Source organism: Haliotis asinina, chromosome 1, assembly GCF_037392515.1.
Source record: "Haliotis asinina isolate JCU_RB_2024 chromosome 1, JCU_Hal_asi_v2, whole genome shotgun sequence".
NCBI lineage: Eukaryota > Metazoa > Mollusca > Gastropoda > Lepetellida > Haliotidae > Haliotis > Haliotis asinina.
In genome coordinates, this window is record NC_090280.1 from 71332938 (window position 1) to 71350560 (window position 17623).

At 44.7% G+C, this 17623-nt stretch overlaps 1 protein-coding gene across 1 annotated transcript in view; it reads left to right on the forward strand.

The window, feature by feature from the left end:
* Window positions 1–17623, forward strand: part of LOC137296615 (calcium/calmodulin-dependent protein kinase kinase 1-like) — a 123596-nt gene continuing 105973 nt past the window's right edge. Inside the window, exons 1-2 of the mRNA XM_067828435.1 lie at window positions 1–118; window positions 2756–2864. Of these exons, the coding sequence (XP_067684536.1) occupies window positions 2855–2864 (10 nt within the window). The 5' untranslated portion in view covers window positions 1–118; window positions 2756–2854. The remainder of the gene's footprint in view (window positions 119–2755; window positions 2865–17623) is intronic.

Below are 17623 nucleotides of genomic sequence, written 5' to 3' on the forward strand. Positions count from 1 at the left end.
AGTACGCGAGTGATTTTGTTTATCGAATGGTTGCTGTCACAATGAATGTGCGTGATAGTGACATTTACACATAACAGCCATGGGTGGTTGATAATATGACCCGGGGGAGTGAATATTGGTAATGCACGCTTAGTCACTAGAGTTAGCATTAATATACTTAGTGGTCATTTCTGTGAAGAATATAATATCATGCCGTCTCCATTTTGGACGTTCAACTATTTTCCGAGAGAGACCATAAAGGCAATGACACTCTAAACGTTCAGCTAAGCTTTAATTAATAACCACACAAGTGGACATCACAATTCTGAGTCAAGCAAATAAAAGCAAAACGGCGTCAATTGAATCAGCACCTAATTATTTCCTGAAAACAGCGAAATATGGCAGACAGAAATAGTAACAGTAACTCCATATTATGCTTCACGGTCATGGAATGAACAGCCAGCAAACAGGACCGGTATGCTTTACCGTTCTTCGTGTTTCAATATCACAAGCATCCATTTTTTTCCAAGTAGAGAGCAGGTTGAGCCAGGAATATAATAATTTTCACAAAAATTTGAGAGCAGATAGACATAGCTTTCTTTATTATTTATCAACATGGATGTTTTAGAAGGGCATTGTTATAAAGAAAGTATAATAGCTCTAAACAATCATTATTTAATTGAGGTATAGCATAAATATGTACTGTTTCATGAATGGCATGAGAAATTCTGAAAAGATGATATCTGTTACAGTTAGTTATGAGAAAACATCTATTTCTACTGCCATGATTCCCTTCTGATGTGTTGTATTAAACATCACTGGTGACAGTGACTGGACACATTGGGGAATAGCTAATTAAGTATTATTAAATACTGTGTTGTGATTGGTTAATCAAAGTCATTCAGAGGTATATAATCACGTTATATAACTCAGATTTTCAAACACAGTATGTATTTGTTTAAAATCTGAATAATTTGATACAGCCATCCTTGTGTGATGATTTGATACAGCTGTATTTATTGTGTGATGATTTGATACAACTGTATTTATTGTGTGATGATTTGATACAGCTGTATTTATTGTGTGATGATTTGATACAGCTGTATTTATTGTGTGATGATTTGATACAGCTGTATTTATATTGTGATGATTTGATACAGCTGTATTTATTGTGTGATGATTTGATACAGCTGTATTTATATTGTGATGATTTGATACAGCTGTATTTGTTGTGTGATGATTACATGTCAGTGGTATTTCCCATTTGATGATTTGATTTGCTGTGTGATGGTTTGAAACAATGCTGCTTTTCATGTGTGATGGTTTGAAGAAGTGTTGTCACTGTCATGACCGAACACAAGAACAGCTGTTGATCCAGAAGGATAAAATAGAATAGGAATTAATATGAACAATATGACCATGATGATCATGTGTGTCTCTAACAGTCTGATCTATTTGCCTGCAAGACACCAGTGGTTTCCTAGTTACAACAGAAAGTTACTTTGGCTAAATGCCGAAGATGAAAGTGACATGCCTTTGCATTTGAATGTCTAAACCATAAATAACAAACAAATCACACATCACAGGTACATGTGGTTCCATATTAACTGTTAATGGTTAATTTTCATGAGACCATAAAATACATCACCGGTCCTTCAATGTGCAACAGTGTCATAGTGTGTGTGAACAGTATGTTTTCCAAACTTTGAATAACAGTGCACATTTAGATCCTGATAGTTTACATTTTCAAAAAGAAATTCGAAAACTGAATTAGAACTTTTTTTTCAATATCTTGAACACTTTTGAAAGGATTGTTCTCAAACTTGGGACCACTGTCTTAAGAGAGGTGTAGTGCAAATTTTTGTTTTGATATTTTATTTTGTTCAAGAATTACAACTATTTATAGTGTGGATTTGAACTTAGAACCAAAATTTGGAGAACAGATTCCTGGTCTAAAGGAGAGGTGCAGTGGAATGTTTAAATTTTATAATTTTTGATCTAGTTGCATCTATGTATGTGTTTTGAAACGCCGAAGACCTGGGTTCGATTCCCCACATGGGTACAATGTGTGAGGCCCATTTTCTGGTGTCCCCTGCCGTGATATCGCTGGAATATTGCTAAAAGCGGCGTAACTCACTAACAGAATCGGGTTGTCGGACTTGCTCTCTCTGTTGAAACATGTCATCAGTTCCCAGTGGTGCAGATTGATGCTTATGATGTTGATCACTGGATTGTCTGGTCCAGACTCAACTACTTGCCAGTGACTACATCACTGTTAGATATAATCTATGAAAGTACTTACTGTTATCCTGACTGACTGATATTTTTCACAATGTTGTTCTTTGATGAATAACAGATGAATTCAAGTAAAAACTGCCCTGTAAAAAAATTGTGAAAATTCCATTCTTGAGATCATGAAGAGTGAATTGAATTAAGAAAGGGAGACTTCAAATCAGTGAATATGTGAGTGAAAGGCAACATCCATCTAAGGTACTCCCTGATGTAACATCATAAATCTTTTACATGAACTTGACTTAAATGACCTCAGTCAATGAAAATTTATGAACAAGCTCATCAAATATGTTATTTCTTATAGGTTACAAAATATGCATGGAATTCTCAATAGGGTGGCAAGAAATGTGTCCATATTGTAGCCATAAATAATCTGTTATGTCTTTGCCAGGGCAGCAACAAATAATGCGAAACACAGTATCACTTCCAATAGCCTGAACAGTATAGAAACCATGTGAACATTCATGTCTCTTTGCTGTTGCAGTTTTACCAGCTAGCGGGGAGACAACTCTGTGCACCATGCTACCAGCCATGACTGCATTGTGACAAGCTCCTGATACTGCAGCCAGCTCACTCACCTGTGATGGGAATAGGTAAAGTGGGGATCAGGGTCACATGCACTGCTAGACTGCTTTTACTCCAGTCCTTCCACTCTGTGATTTACAGAAATTGGATGGGCTTGGAAATATATAGCATAAAGTTTCTGAAAACAGAGATTTGTTGGTAGAAATATTTGGTAATAATATACAAATTAGAAACACATACTACTTGTTGTGGAGAATGACAGCAGGTGACATGACAGCTTTCAGTCTTGAAGGACAGTAAGTCTAAAATAAAACATTTCCAAGTTGATGTTTTTGGATGATTTTTTGGATATACTACCATGATTAATACAGCCAAACGTTGCTTCACTTGGATGAGGCCTGCTGTGTATGTGTTTCAAATGGCGATCAGAGGGAGTCTGTCCCACTCCCCTTGCAGAGCCTGGCCAAGTTCAGATAGTATAGTTGGCCTATGAGGTCGATCCACATGTCTCCCTATCATGTCCTAGACATGTTTCATTGACATGGATCATTGACAATAGACATTTAACATGGGTGATATCATCCTGAGATTTAAACCCACATACCTGCACACAGGACAACAGATGCAGTATGTTTACTTGACAGTACCGTGCAATGACCCTCTCTTGACTCAATCATAGTTATGTCACTCTGCACCATTGCTGAGCCATCAATACATCTGTCATGAGGTCTGAGCTTGACAGTGGTTGTAACATGAAGATACCTTTCAAAGAAGTGAACTCAGAACTTGTTTAAAACACATGGCATATTTCCTTCGGTGATACTTCAATTTCAGTGCCACAGAAGCAGGTTGTCTGATCTGTCATCATTGATGGTGGTTGTCTGATCTTTCATCACTGATAGTAGTCGTCTGATCTGTCATCACTGATATCACTGATGGTGATCATATAATCTGTCATCACTGATAGAGATTGTATGATCTGTAATCACAGATGATGGTCATCTCATCTGTCATCACTGATAGTGAACATCTGATCTGTCATCACTGATGGTGATTGTATGATCTGTCATCACTGATGGTGATAGTTTGATCTGTTATCAGTGGTCATCATATTATCTGTCATCCCTGATGGTGTCATATGATCTGTCATCACTGATGGTGCCATCTGATCTATCTACAGTGAAGCAGGTTGTCTGATCTGTGATCACTGATGGTGACCGTATGATCAGTGTTTACTGGTCGTGGTTGTCTGATCTATCATCGCTGATAGTGGTCGTCTGATTTGTCATCACTGCTGGTGGTGATCTGATTTATCTACAATGATGCAGGGTTTCTGATCTGTCTACAGTGAAGCAAGTTCTTTGACCTGTCTACAGTGAAGCAGGTTCTTTGACCTGTCTACAGTGAAGCAGGTTGTCTGATCTGTCACCATTAATAGTGGTTGCATGATCTGTAATCACTGATGGTGGTCATCTGATTTGTCATCATTGAAGCAGGTCGTCTGATGTATCTACAGTGAAGCAGGTCGTCTGATCTATCTACAGTGAAGCAGGTCATCTGACCTGTCGACCCGTGAATGTCTCGGGGTAGAATAGGCCTTCAGCAACCCATGCTTGCCATAAAAGGTGACTATGCTTGTCGTAAGAGGCGACTAACGGGATCGGGTGGTCAGACTAGCTGACTTGGTTGACACATGTCATCTGTTCCCCATTGCGCAGATCGATGCAGTAGTATAGGGAATAGTGATTCTAAAACACTTTCAAGAAATGTCTCTACAAAGCCTTATTTACTAAATAAGGCTTTGGTTGGGACCTTAGATCTTGCTACTATTACCCCTACTATAAAAAAGTTGGCGGTAATTACTGTGCCTTGGTAGGAGGTAATAATGTGCCGTACGGTACGATCAATAATTCTTCTCTTACAAACCCCCTACCCGGCCCACCCCTCAAGTAGTACAAGTTAGGTTCGTCGGCTTTTATATCCACTTTATCTATGTTGTAAGTTTTGACTGACCATATAGGATCGGCGGCTCGCTTACGGCTATCGCCCTCGTGTTCCCCCGGTTGGTATAGATACCTCACTAGGGCCCTATCTGGTATCTGTTTCTCCTTCCCACGTAATGGAGCGGCCGACTCTGCAACTATTGATTTTAGTTTGATAGCGTCTGCCGGTTTCTTACCGGTGAGACGGGTGACTTCATGGTTGATTGCCGACACCACCTTGGGTAACCTCGTGACCCATTCAGTCGATCGTTTTCCAGGGGTGGCCATCTCCCTAGCATACTGATAGCCGAACAAGCGCTCAGCCAAAGTCCTATTAAATCTCTCAACTATGGCTTGGCTGCGATGGGCTCCGGCCGTGCCACGTCTGACCTTTGTATCGTGTTTGGCTAGCAGTTGTGACACGGCACCCATGAACTCCCGTCCGGGGTCAACTTGCAGCTCTGTTGGCCACGTCAGCGGGCTGCGTTTGTATATGCGTTCGAATCCTCTGGCTACCTGGGCCGAATCTTTCGTGGTCAAGGGTTCGGCTTCCTTGTAACGACTGGCTATATCAACTACGGTTAAGGCATACTTGTACCTCTTGTCGTGGGGTAGGAACAGTAGGTCTGCCTGGTGAACGCTATTAGGTATGTTAATACCGAACCTCCTTCTAGGCACGTAGCGTGGTGCCGGCAAATAGATCTGCCACAGGGCTTGTTTTTCAAGCCACGCTTTGGCTTCCTCCGGGGGTACTCGCGCTATTTTAGCTAGCTTATCTACTGCGCTAGCTCCTTTCCAGTACCCACGCGGGCTGTAGTAAATAGCCTCAAATTTTTTCATGTCCATACGCGTATGTGTTTATACCATCAATAGCTATCCAACGTTTCGTGTCCATAGGCGATAGGGACGTCTTGTTTATAGTCAGTCCGTATATCTTATGTCCATCACTTCTAAGTGTGTTCATTTTATGTCTAAAGGTACGGGTCTTGAACAGGGCTTCCTTGAATCTGGCGTGTTTGATGTGTTGTTTCACCACATACTTCTTAACCCCCTTAGCCTTCCGGATCTCACTATTGTCGGCTTTCAGTATGGAGTACATCTTAGGTCTCAAACCTATGTACTCGGCTATGGGCGTGCCAGCACACTCGTCCTTCATCTTACCTAGGACCTTTTTATTTACCGTGCTGTGTAGGGTATGGGTCTTAGGGTAATCGCTGGTGTCGTATAAATCAAGGTGTTTTTTCATGTCCTCGTACACGTCCTCGGTTCGAATCTCCATCAGCAGGGAATCCGTGTCAGTGTACAGCACTTCACACCTGTCGCCGTACTGTTTCTTGAGCTCGTTGTAGTAAAAGTCGTACATCAGGTGTTTGGATAAATCGAGGATGCTCATCCCCACGTAAACAGGCCGGTTAAATTTTATGTGGCTTTTCTTCATGTGTAGGGCAACCAGGTTGTCTGTGAATATCTTACTACGGTTGAATGCCGGACTGGCTATCAATTTCCTGAGCTTGTCTTCCTCACTAGATCTAACCAGCTTCACGGTCACGCGTTTCCTCAGGTTCTCCATAGTCTTACCAAACACCGAGTTATTCATGAGCTTGTAGAGATTTTTCTCAAAATCACTGGTGGCTTTTTTTCGTAGGTCTGTGTTCATTCTGATGTAGGGCTCCATCCATGGGCTCTGGTCGAACATGAGCACCCTGTGTATTTTGGTCAGTCTCATACCCAACGACAGGTATAGCTGTAGGTTGCGATAGTGAACGATGTACTTGGTCTTATTCATTAAGTTAGGCACGAGTTTTTCAACGTCTGTCACACGCCCACCTGACAAGTTATGTTGGTACTCAGACATCCAGTCTGGGTTAACCCTCATACGTTCGGGGGCCAGGGGGTAGCTGTTGTGCGATGTGTGTAATTCCTTGGGATACTCTAAGTCAACTTCGAGGATATACCCTTTGTTCGAATCTGGTGCAACCCCCATAACATCAACGTGGGGTACCCATTCGAATCCCCCTGTAGGTAGATACTGACTCATGGCCCAGCCGTACAGGTTGTTTGCGTCGAGGTAGAGAATGTGATTGGTTGGCTTGTTAGGATCGTAACCTTTCACGTATTGATTATTTGCTTTCGCGTATCGTTTGGATGCCATGGAAATCCCACCTCGCAAGCCTTTCTCAATGAATAGGTGCATGTCGTAATCTGTGAGCAATTCCAAATTAACTCCGGTCTTTTTAAGCAAGGCGTCCCACGACAGACCTGGGCTGGTGTAATACCATGCGGGGTCGAGTTTATACTGCTTTAAACATGTCTGCCGAAACGTTTCAAACACGTCGGCTAACAGCAGTACATCTGTCCTCAAGTACAGGTCGTGATAATCACCCAGGTTCTTACAACCCAGTTTATTCCATACGTTAGTCGCGTGCGAGTAATCATCTCGTGAGACGGACGCCTCATTCAGCTTGCTATAAAAGCAGTCAATAGGGGGTAGTCTGGTCTCGGTGAACTTGGCCCAACTATCCATGTACTCATAGGGGTACACACCCTTCCTCATAAGCAGGGGTCTAGTCTCGGCGTCTGTGTATCGATCGGTGATAGGGAAGGTATTGTTGGCCTTGACCAGACTGTCGAGTGACGACAGGAGGAACTGAAACGAGTCAATGAACCTAAGTCCGTTTAAGCTGAAGGAGATGTATCTCTCCATGTTGTTGGGGATACACGTTATATTACCATCGATTTTCGCGATGGCCTGCATGATCAAGTGTGAGTCGTACCCTCTCAAGTTGTGAAAGACAACGGGGATGTTTATTGTCTTAGGGTTGATTTTAAGCTTGAGGTTGCACGCGTTGTGAGCGGCGCCTCTATACTTACCAGTTATGTGGCAGTGATCTCTCACCGAATCACCGTTAAGTGGTGAGTCGCACACGTGACAGTTAGTGCTACTAGCGTGAGCTAGCCTGTCGGCTCGGGTCATACGCATGGGAGCGATTCTATACAATGCATTCCTAATAATTTTTTCTTCCTCCTGCAAACACTTTAGAAACCTTTCAGCCGCGTCAGGGCCTCTATACACTACCGGAGCTTTAGTTTCCCCGTCACAACGGACGACAATGTATCCAAAACCGCAGGCCTTATGTTCCTGGGTTTTGTGGGTGAAGCTACCCCCACTGGGGGAATCCCCACCCACAACTAAGGCTTCGAAGTCGGCGTATATAATATAAGGTACAGACATTTGGTTCTTGTGGTTATTGAATTTTAGGATATTGTCACCTTCCTTAGGCATGTCGACTCGTATAGCCGTCTGCCCCACACCTTGGCAATCCTCCCGGTGGGATTCTAATAAATCAGCTCGTGTGAAGCCGTGTAGGCATCGCTCACAGAAGTGTTTTTTCCCTCTGTATGCCGATTGGTCACACAACAGCCTGCTAAAGTGTTTTATCCATGTGTAGTGATACTTGTCACCTTTCTGGATCATGAATATATTGATAACTTGGCGATCCTTCACCGGGCTGACCCTGTGTACTATTGTTGTGTTACCTTCGTGCCCAAAGACATTTATAGCCAGATTATTCTGTTTTTCTACTTTAGTGATCTGAGATATGGGGGTGGGTTCATCTATACCATCCCAGTTGAGCCCATCGTCCTGTGGATAATTAGAAGCCCTGTTCGGATTAGTGTCAGCTGGAAATAAAGCTGACCTGATAGCTAACCTCAGGCAATCGTTTCCTCTATTCTTAACGTTTACTATGGCTTGTTTGTTCTTATAGTAGGGGGGCAAGGCTAGGTATGACCCGCCTCTGAACGGCACGTAGTTAGCTATGTCTAGATAGACGTTATCGATTTTATCTACAGCCCACCCGGACCCCAAGTGTGTGTAGCGTTCTAGGTATTCTCGTATCTGCTGAAAACTATTATCGATTGATGCGTCAATGGTCTCTGCATGTGTGACGACCTCTTGTTGACCTCGGAAGTAAGGCTGAACATACTCAGTGGTACTCCCAACCTGCTTATCGAGCGACATTTTCACTGTGATCTGAAACTTGATACTTCCTAGATTATTTAGTTCCTGGTTGACCTTATCAGCTATCAGAGGCTTGATATCTGTAATGTCTATGTTTCTATCAACGTGCATGCGCCAACCTCTCAAATAGTTACCTACAGCGCGCTCAGTGCTCACGAACTGTAGGTCAATAGCTCTATTCTGCCGTAATAATTCTAAAAGCTGTGGTTTTCTCATACGGGAATACCCGCCTAAACCCAAATCGTGTGCCTCGGCTTTCAATTGTTTTACAGTGGGACGTGCTATGGGGGCATGTGATAACAATGCGGTTAACCCGGCTCTCCCCAGGTTTGAATAACCCGTGTGCCCAAGCTGTTTTGCTTGAGCTTTTAATTGTTTTACCGTAGGAGGGGCTTCTAAACCTAGTAATCTCAACAATGCTGACTTCCGCATTCTAGAATACCCGATAACACCTCTCTGTTTTGCGACCCTCTTGAGCTCGCTTACAGTAGACATCGTGTTTACACCTAAGAGAACTAATGTCTAATTGGTTCACAGTAAGGGGAGGTAACTCTTAAGTGGCTATCTTGAGCAGTCGCCTACGTTCTTTTATGTAGCCTTTTTTATTCTCGTAGATGAGTTGATGTCTGACTACGTTCGCTCCGTGAGCTTTACATAGACAGTAGTGTCCTTTAACCCCGATACCACACACAGAACACGTGTAGTTAGGACTTCCCATATGGAAACAACAGAACCCCTGATTCCTGCATTTCCTACCACAGGCCTCGGTCTTCCCCATAAGTATGTATTCGCATCGGTATGGAGCGGGTCTCATGTTTACTTATATAGGTGTTTTAGTTTAATTGCTTCGCAACCAACGCAGTAGCTGCTATACCTAAAACTATGAAGCCCAGTTCACGATTCATTTGTCCCTTGGATGGTGTGTAGTACTGAGCGAGTGTGGGTTTATTGAGCGGTTCCAATTGTTTACCAGTTATTAGATAGTATTCTTTCATTGCTTCATCGACATCGTTGAATGTTTGAACGGCATGGTTTTCACGCTGTAGTTGTTCGTTAATAAAATCGATCCTCTGGAGGCGTTTTTTAGCGTACTCGGCCTGTGCCCTTTGTAATTTCTCAGTAGCGAGATCGTGCCGCTTCCTTTCTTCCTGTATTTCAGCCGCGTGATCATCTCGTAGTTTCGAGAAGAGGTAATTACTCCCGGAAAATGCCAGGGCATTCACTAACGCCCCACCGACCATCATAGCTATCGTGGCCATCCCTATATTTATTTCATTATATTATCAGGTATTATTCCTTGTTTTACTAGGATGTCTTTTGTGGCCATCGCCATACCAAGGTTCATTATGAGCATACCCATATCCTGCAGGTTGAAATCTAGCTTGATAGTTGGTTGTTTAAGCACCATTTTAGTCAACCGAGCGTACCCTACGGCTAGACTGGCGACCACTGTGGCGTGGTATGCGTCGTTGACGAACGTTTTCCCCTCAGACATTATGTATATATAAAAATATTTTAAATTATAACATGATATGCGGGTCAATAGTGGGGGTGGGGGGCTCACTGTTGGGTGGTGGCTCACTGTGGGAGGGTACCCCCACGTATAACCACAATATAGCCAAGGCAGCAGTTACACCTACAGCCAACAACAGTCTGGTTGGGTTGGTCACTTTATGTTGGTTACACCACCGTTTTTTACCGGCAGCTACTCTCTTAGGATTCTTCTGCCTGGTTACTGTTGAAGTGGTCTCCACCGTCACCTCGGGACTCACTGTTGGGGGTGTGGGGGGTACCACCACTGGGGTCTCCTCCACTGGGGTTTCCTGTGCAGCATCCATCTATACTATTATTATTATTCTTTCTCTCAAATTGACAATGTTTTGCCGTGATAATCGCCGCCGTCACTGGAGCCAACAACATACCATATTTGTGGTACAGCCCGCAGCTGATAGAGCTCACGGCGTGTTCGATAAAAGGGTCTTTCTCGAGGTCTTCCCACAGGTAAAGTCGGCGCTCTGGTGGAATGGGAAGGAAGTGTGATACAATACCGGTGTATATCTGGGTCATAGCCGATCCTATTGTCTTTGTCATTTCTGCTCCGAGCCGAGACTCGTATCTAGCGTATAGCTTATCGATTTCTTCGGCTGACATTTTGTGAATTTTATCCGGAGTGTAGTCTCCAAAGTAATGTTTGGCTTTGCCGCCAACAGCCAACGCCACCAGTTTCTCTCGCTTGGGGGAATCCCCAGTGGGTGTACCCCCCAACTGTTCGAGCAATTCCTCACACTCCATCTTATAATATAACAAGTAAGATTTAGTTTTAACTATATAATACCCGATACAAACAAAACACAGAGAAATGAATGTTAAGTTGCACACGACAAATACTTCAAATATCATAGCTATGCTTAGCATTTGCTTAGCTTTGCTTAGCTTTGCTTAGCTTTAGCTTAGCTTTGCTTAGCTTTAGCATACTATATATGCTACTGGTTGGTCGGTTTTTAGAACGAGCTTAGCGTGTTTAGTTTCAGCGAGCTGTTTCTTCACCCGTTCCCGTTCTAATTTACTCATCACATCGTTCTCTCTCAAACACTCCTCGAACGAATCCCTGTCCTTGCAGTGAAATAAGGCCACCCATCGCGTCTGCTCCCTGAGGTCTTTCAACACCGAGTTGAACTTCTGCGTTAGCACCCAGACGCTGTGATTTGCATGCCGGCCGGAGAAGGCCAGGTACGATAGCATGTCTCTCTTTTTTGTTATCTCGCGATTAGCGCTGCAGTCGTCCAGTATGAACAGCGTCGGTTCCCCTTTAAATTTCTCGTGAAGAGCTTTCAACCAGTCCTGCAGGCGTGTTCCAGGGTCGATTTTGTGTACGTCCGGGTCCGTCATCACCCAAGGTCGCGCGTACGTTTTATTCATGCTCAGAGTAGGGCACATGATAACGATGTTATCGAACACATCCTTGTAGTAACTCTCCAACATATCCAACACGAAAACGGTCTTCCCACAGCCAGTCTGCCCGCACACTATAGCGCAGTGTGGGTCAGTGGGTAACCCCAGGGGATACCCCCCATCAGTAGATGGCTTGCACGAATCTCCCATTGTCTATATTAAGTTGCGCGTCTATAATAACGTACAGATATAATTTCAACTTACCAGCGGTTTGAGCCTTCTTAGTAATCTGGATGGTTATCCCTTCGCTGCCGTTATCTATACGACGCCCGCTGCCGTGCAGTTTATCATCATCCGTGGATCGCATGTCCAACCATAGGGCGTACTTGGTGGTCAGGTATTCACCGATCTGCACGGAGCCGAGGTCCAGGTCCTTTGTTATATAATCCCCCACTGGTAGCTTTTTTATCTCATCCCACTGCTGGTGTGGCCTCATACCATGACTGAACAGCTGGTTGGGCACGCCCTCGATGGTAACTTCCACCTTTTCAATCTCGGGGTTGAAAAACTTCTCGCTGTCCCTCCGGAATGGCTCATAATCCTCCACGGGGACGACCAGGATACCTTTCATCGATCGCGCCGGCACGTTCAGGTTGATATTCCACACAGTGTCGCTCTTATCTCGCATGACTGATCTATGCCTCAGTACGCGATCGTACAGGATAGCCATCTTCCCAGAATACTGGTTTCGAACCTGCCTGGCCAGCTCCGGGCTAGTGACCATGTCGAACTCCAGAGAGATGTTGTCTATGGCATAACTGGCCTCATCACCGTTCGGTGTACGCACTACTTTGCTATAGTCGTTAAACGTGAGCTCGTATTCGAGCCTATCACCCAGCGCGGCCTGGTAAAATGGCGCGTGTCCCGTGAGCAACTCGAAGTCGAGCGGCACGCAGAATCGATTCCCATATGCTAGAGCGATGGCCTTTTCACCGTCCGATAGCTTGTCTTGCTGGTCTGTCGTGAAGACGTATCCTATGCGCGCCCGGGTTGATTTGCTGATACCCTGGTACACATCATTGACTCGTTCTCCCTCGCTTTTCCAGAGATCCTTGTAGCAGTGAAACACGTCGCTGTCGTCGATGCTCAGCACCTCGTTACCGCTGATCTTGACGGTCGTTTTCTTGATGATAGCTCGACCCACGTTCCGCACTAGCTCGCGTTTGTCGTTGTCGGAGGTCAACGTGATATTGAACGCCAGTCGAACAGTGCCTGGTACAATGAGGTCATTCTCACCAAGGTTTGGAAATCTAACCAGCAGAGTTTGATTCTGGTCTATCTTGCTGGGATTGTTGGTGATAGTCACCGACTGGCGCACGGCTCTGGCACCTAATGGCTCTCTCAATTTTCTGAAAGGATCTAATTTTCTACCGTACATTGTTATATAAAAGAAATATATTTTTAATACTAATGGATGAAGATATACCTATGGATGAGATGCCGGGCGCTAGTGCCCAGGCATTCGATGATGAGCAGGAGACCTCATTTACTAGTTCACCATTGAACCAAGAACTCTTGGAAACAACGGTAAATGATTATTTCGAAAGTTTAAGAAGAGATAAAAACTACGTTGAACCACAGGGTCGATACCATAAGGATTTTTTTATTGATACAAAGGGTGTTCTACGCCTTAAGTCTGACCCAGGGGTTGACCTCTTTAACAAGAGCAATAAAAAACCACTGGCCTTGTCAACTCTAGCCAGCCGCTATGGTGTTGAATTTATCCGTAAAAATCTAAACATGAATGATTACGGTGGTGCAATACCTAAGGCCGTTAAGGAAGATCTGCAAGCTACCAGATCCCACCTCACCACTAGAGATGAAATGACACCACAGCGTGCTACAGAAGCCTCAGACAGCATAGAAAAACTGTTGAGCACCTACTGGGACAAACCGTTACCGGGGTTTGACTTTCCGGTAAGGGAACTGCGAGGCTTAGACGAAGCCGTGAAACGCGTGCGTGGAGAACTCGTGAACAACATGGGGAAACTGAACGAAATCGACGAGCACATCGCTAGGGAAAAAACCAAACTCAACGAAACTGAAAACGATGATATGAAGCGCCGTATCAATGAACGACTACGCGATTTAGAAGACAAGAGACGTACACGATTGGAATCCGCTTCCTCGAATCGTGAACAGCTTCGATCCCAGATCAGTCGTATTCGGGAAACAATCGATAGAATACTGAATGAGGATACAACTTTAGCCAACAGGATTCGGATATTGTTCCGGGAGCAAGGGATCACCATCGCCAGTATTCTGACTGCATTGGGTTTCATTATATCAACCCTGGTGGTGTCACTGGTGGGAGGAACCCCTGTGGGGCCTGCCGGCGGGGGAACTCCCAGCGGTGGTGGGGGTGTTAAAGACTGGATTAAAAAACTCGGGGAAGGCCTAGCTAAACTGGCTGGTAAAGCCGCCGAAGCCCTTCCCGGCATACTGGGTAGCATCGTCTCGTGGTTGTTGAGCGCTCTGTCTAAAACTACCATGTGGCTCAGTCAAAACCTGTGGGCAGCCATCGTCGCCGTGGCGGGTCTGGTGTACGTAGCGGCTAAGAAATCTTTAACCAAATAAGTCCCAAAGCTACCCCACCAACCACTAGGGCTGTTTTATTATCAATATGCTGCTGTACCCCCACATGCACATGAGGGTGTGTGGGGGACACATGAACTTTAGGCTCCGGGGGTGGCGCCACTATACCCTTTTCACGTGGTTGGGTGTGTGGGATATAGGGGGTGTTAATATCGGGGTTGATACCCAACTTTTGGTCCGCCGTGGCTATGACTATTTTATTGTTATAACCCACCACTTTTTTTACTCTCAGTTGCATATCACTTGGAGCCATGTACAACCCCACGCCGAACACGTAGTTGACTTTCGATCTGGCGTATTCTAACACGTTTTGGTAGCGTTCGATGGCCCGCGGGAGATCAACTGGAGAATTGATAGCATCCTCAACGTTGGAAACGAACTGTGTCTGAGCGTCGTAAGCAGCTCCCGAACCGATGATGTTGGAACGCGTCATCGACTGCGCACCCAACAGCGCCCACACGTACGTTCGAATCGAGTCGTTCAACCTGACTACCCCGGCACGAGTGAATCCTTTCGACGTGTCCAGCATGAACATTTTCCACCCGTCTGAGGTTGACTGCTCCACTTTCTGGACTATGAAAGCAACCCCACCTTTAAAGTTCATACGATCATCCCTCCATTCATTACTCGACAAAGCAAAGTCCTGGCGTAGTAAATCATGTCGTTTCAGTAAATCACTGACTTCTTTCACTGGTTTTGGCCCATCATAAGGAATACCCAACCCGTGGTTCGGCCCCGGCAAACGCCAATCCGTCTTCGGGTCTATTTCGAATTCATTGCAAATACGTTCGTAGGCCCGTCTATCGTATGGGTTGTTTGTTGCGCCCCACGCTTTGTCCTGTGGGAGGGGCGCTGATCTCTTTAAGGATACGTCTGACCTGGTAGTACACGTGGAACTTGAACACAGACTGAGTCAGCGGCCCACGCCGAGTGTCGGTCAATGTCACACCACACCCCGTTGTAGCGCACCACACGGCAAAGTTGAATTGGTTCTGCCAGAACTGCATAGGGTTGTTGAACCAAGCGTGGACTGCCTCAATGTTAGTCACCGAAAGCTTATACTTATCGAACACATCTAAAAGCTGGGTATTGAAATACAACCCAGGAGCAACCACGATCTTCATGGGGGAGAAATCTACATCCAGTTTAGGGTAAAACACACCAGGGGAATACATTTTAAAACTATTATATAATGAGTATATATACTCTAACATGTACATAACACTTCCAGGAATAACGAGCGGTGAGGCCGTTCAGCTGACGCACGCGATCGATAACACGTCAGGTCAACTCGAAGTCGCACTCTGCGATATCACCTACCTACCACAATGGACTAACATCAATATCAGCAACAATAAGCTGTTCGTCAGTGGGGCTCGCAGCCAGATAACTGACGGCTACTACAGCGTGTGCTCGCTAAACGACGAGGTCTTCAAACCCCTGGGAGCCGAACTCAAGATGAACGACTCAAACGGTACAGTGGTGTTAATCAACAATGGAAGAAACCCTTTGAGGCTCGGCCGACCATTAGCAAGGATGCTCGGTATGTCTCCTGACGAGATAAAACCAACAACAACCGTCACAGGCACGAAGTTACCCGACCTAGTACCGTACCGAGAGCTGTACATTCATCTCGATCAGGTGAGCACAACGTACAACATTCAAGGAGGTCACCCTTCCACTATACTGAGAGCAGTGCCGGTGAAAACTGAGAAATTCAACGACGGTAGAACCGAGTCGTTTTCACCACGGCAGTATAAGAGATTAACCCAGGGCAACATACCTGAGCTGACAATATCGGTGTTAGATATAAATCATAATCCTGTAAATATAGGATACCTCAGCTTAACGCTTCACGTAACATGACCAGCGCACAAGGGCCCGGAGTGAAAAAATGCGTCAATATCGGGATCTCCGACCTTGGAGACACGCGCGGTTTCGACGCTCCCGGAGTAGATGGTAAATCGTATGCCTTGCAACTGAAAAACAACATTTACAAACGCGTTGAAATCCCCTCCGGTGGAGCCCTAAGTGATATGATAGATACCACAAGAGCAATAGTCAACACTAAGTACACCCTTGTCAACACCGGTGATAATAATTGGGTAATATACCCATCGTTCGGTGGTAAACTGTTCGACTTAGACGATGTTGAGAGCACTACCGTCGTCAAAAACAAACCATATATGCTCGTCTTCACCGAAGATGACAAGTGGGTGTTGTTACCCGATAACAAATGGTTTCTCAATATTAAACTCGTCTCCCCTTACGTGTTCACGGATAACAAAGACAACCACCTAAACAAAGTCGTGAACAATGGAACCCTGCTCGTGGCTTACGTCCCAACTCAGAGACGTAGTATAGTCGTCAGCCCAGTCAACACTATAGCAGCCCACATGCTATCGAGTAAACCGGCCATGCAAAACGTGAAATTGCAGTTGGTGTCTGAATTCGAAGGCGTGGTCAAGATACTAGAGGATCTACCGGCAAACTCAACATTGTTCATCAAAGTCTACCTAGGGGAACCATCGGGGAATGATGTCGAGATCGTGAAGGGGATCAAACTCGGGTGGGTGAAACGACACCAGTTTCAAGTTTGCAACGTTTACGTGCGGGTGGGTGTCGACTCCAAGACCAGTCTGCAGGGGGTCAACGTGATCGTGGAAAACAAGATATCACTAATCAATATCTTCCTGCCTGACAACATACACTTCATGGGTATGAAGTTAACCCCTGAATTATTATCAGAAAACCAGTTGGAAATTATATCATAATAGTATAATAATGACTAGTCATCATCCCAACACTACGCTTAACGACCTGGGAGATACGGAGGGATTCGATCAGCCTGGTGAGGAAGGTGAATTATACATCCTACAATTCGAAGACAACGTGTACAGACGGGTGTTGTTATTAGATTTTAAAGAGCCAAAATGGCTGCTCAACTTAACACTCGCCTCACCTTATATCATATTAAACGAAAATAGTTTTGTCTCTAAGATTAGGAATAACGGTATCTGGCCCGGGGATTTCATTCCGGAGGGATTATTATCCATAAGAAGTAACGAGAAAAATAGGTTAATGGATGTATTAAAAAATAAAATAACATTTAGCAATAATACTTATAGCATTGTTGATAGAATATACTCCTCTTTCACACTCATCATAGAAGTCTTCTTTAACCAGGAAAACATCGCAATAGTACACCAAATTTTACCCGGGGTGTCAATACGCTGGCATGCCGTACACGCACACAAATATTGTCGTATTGTTATAC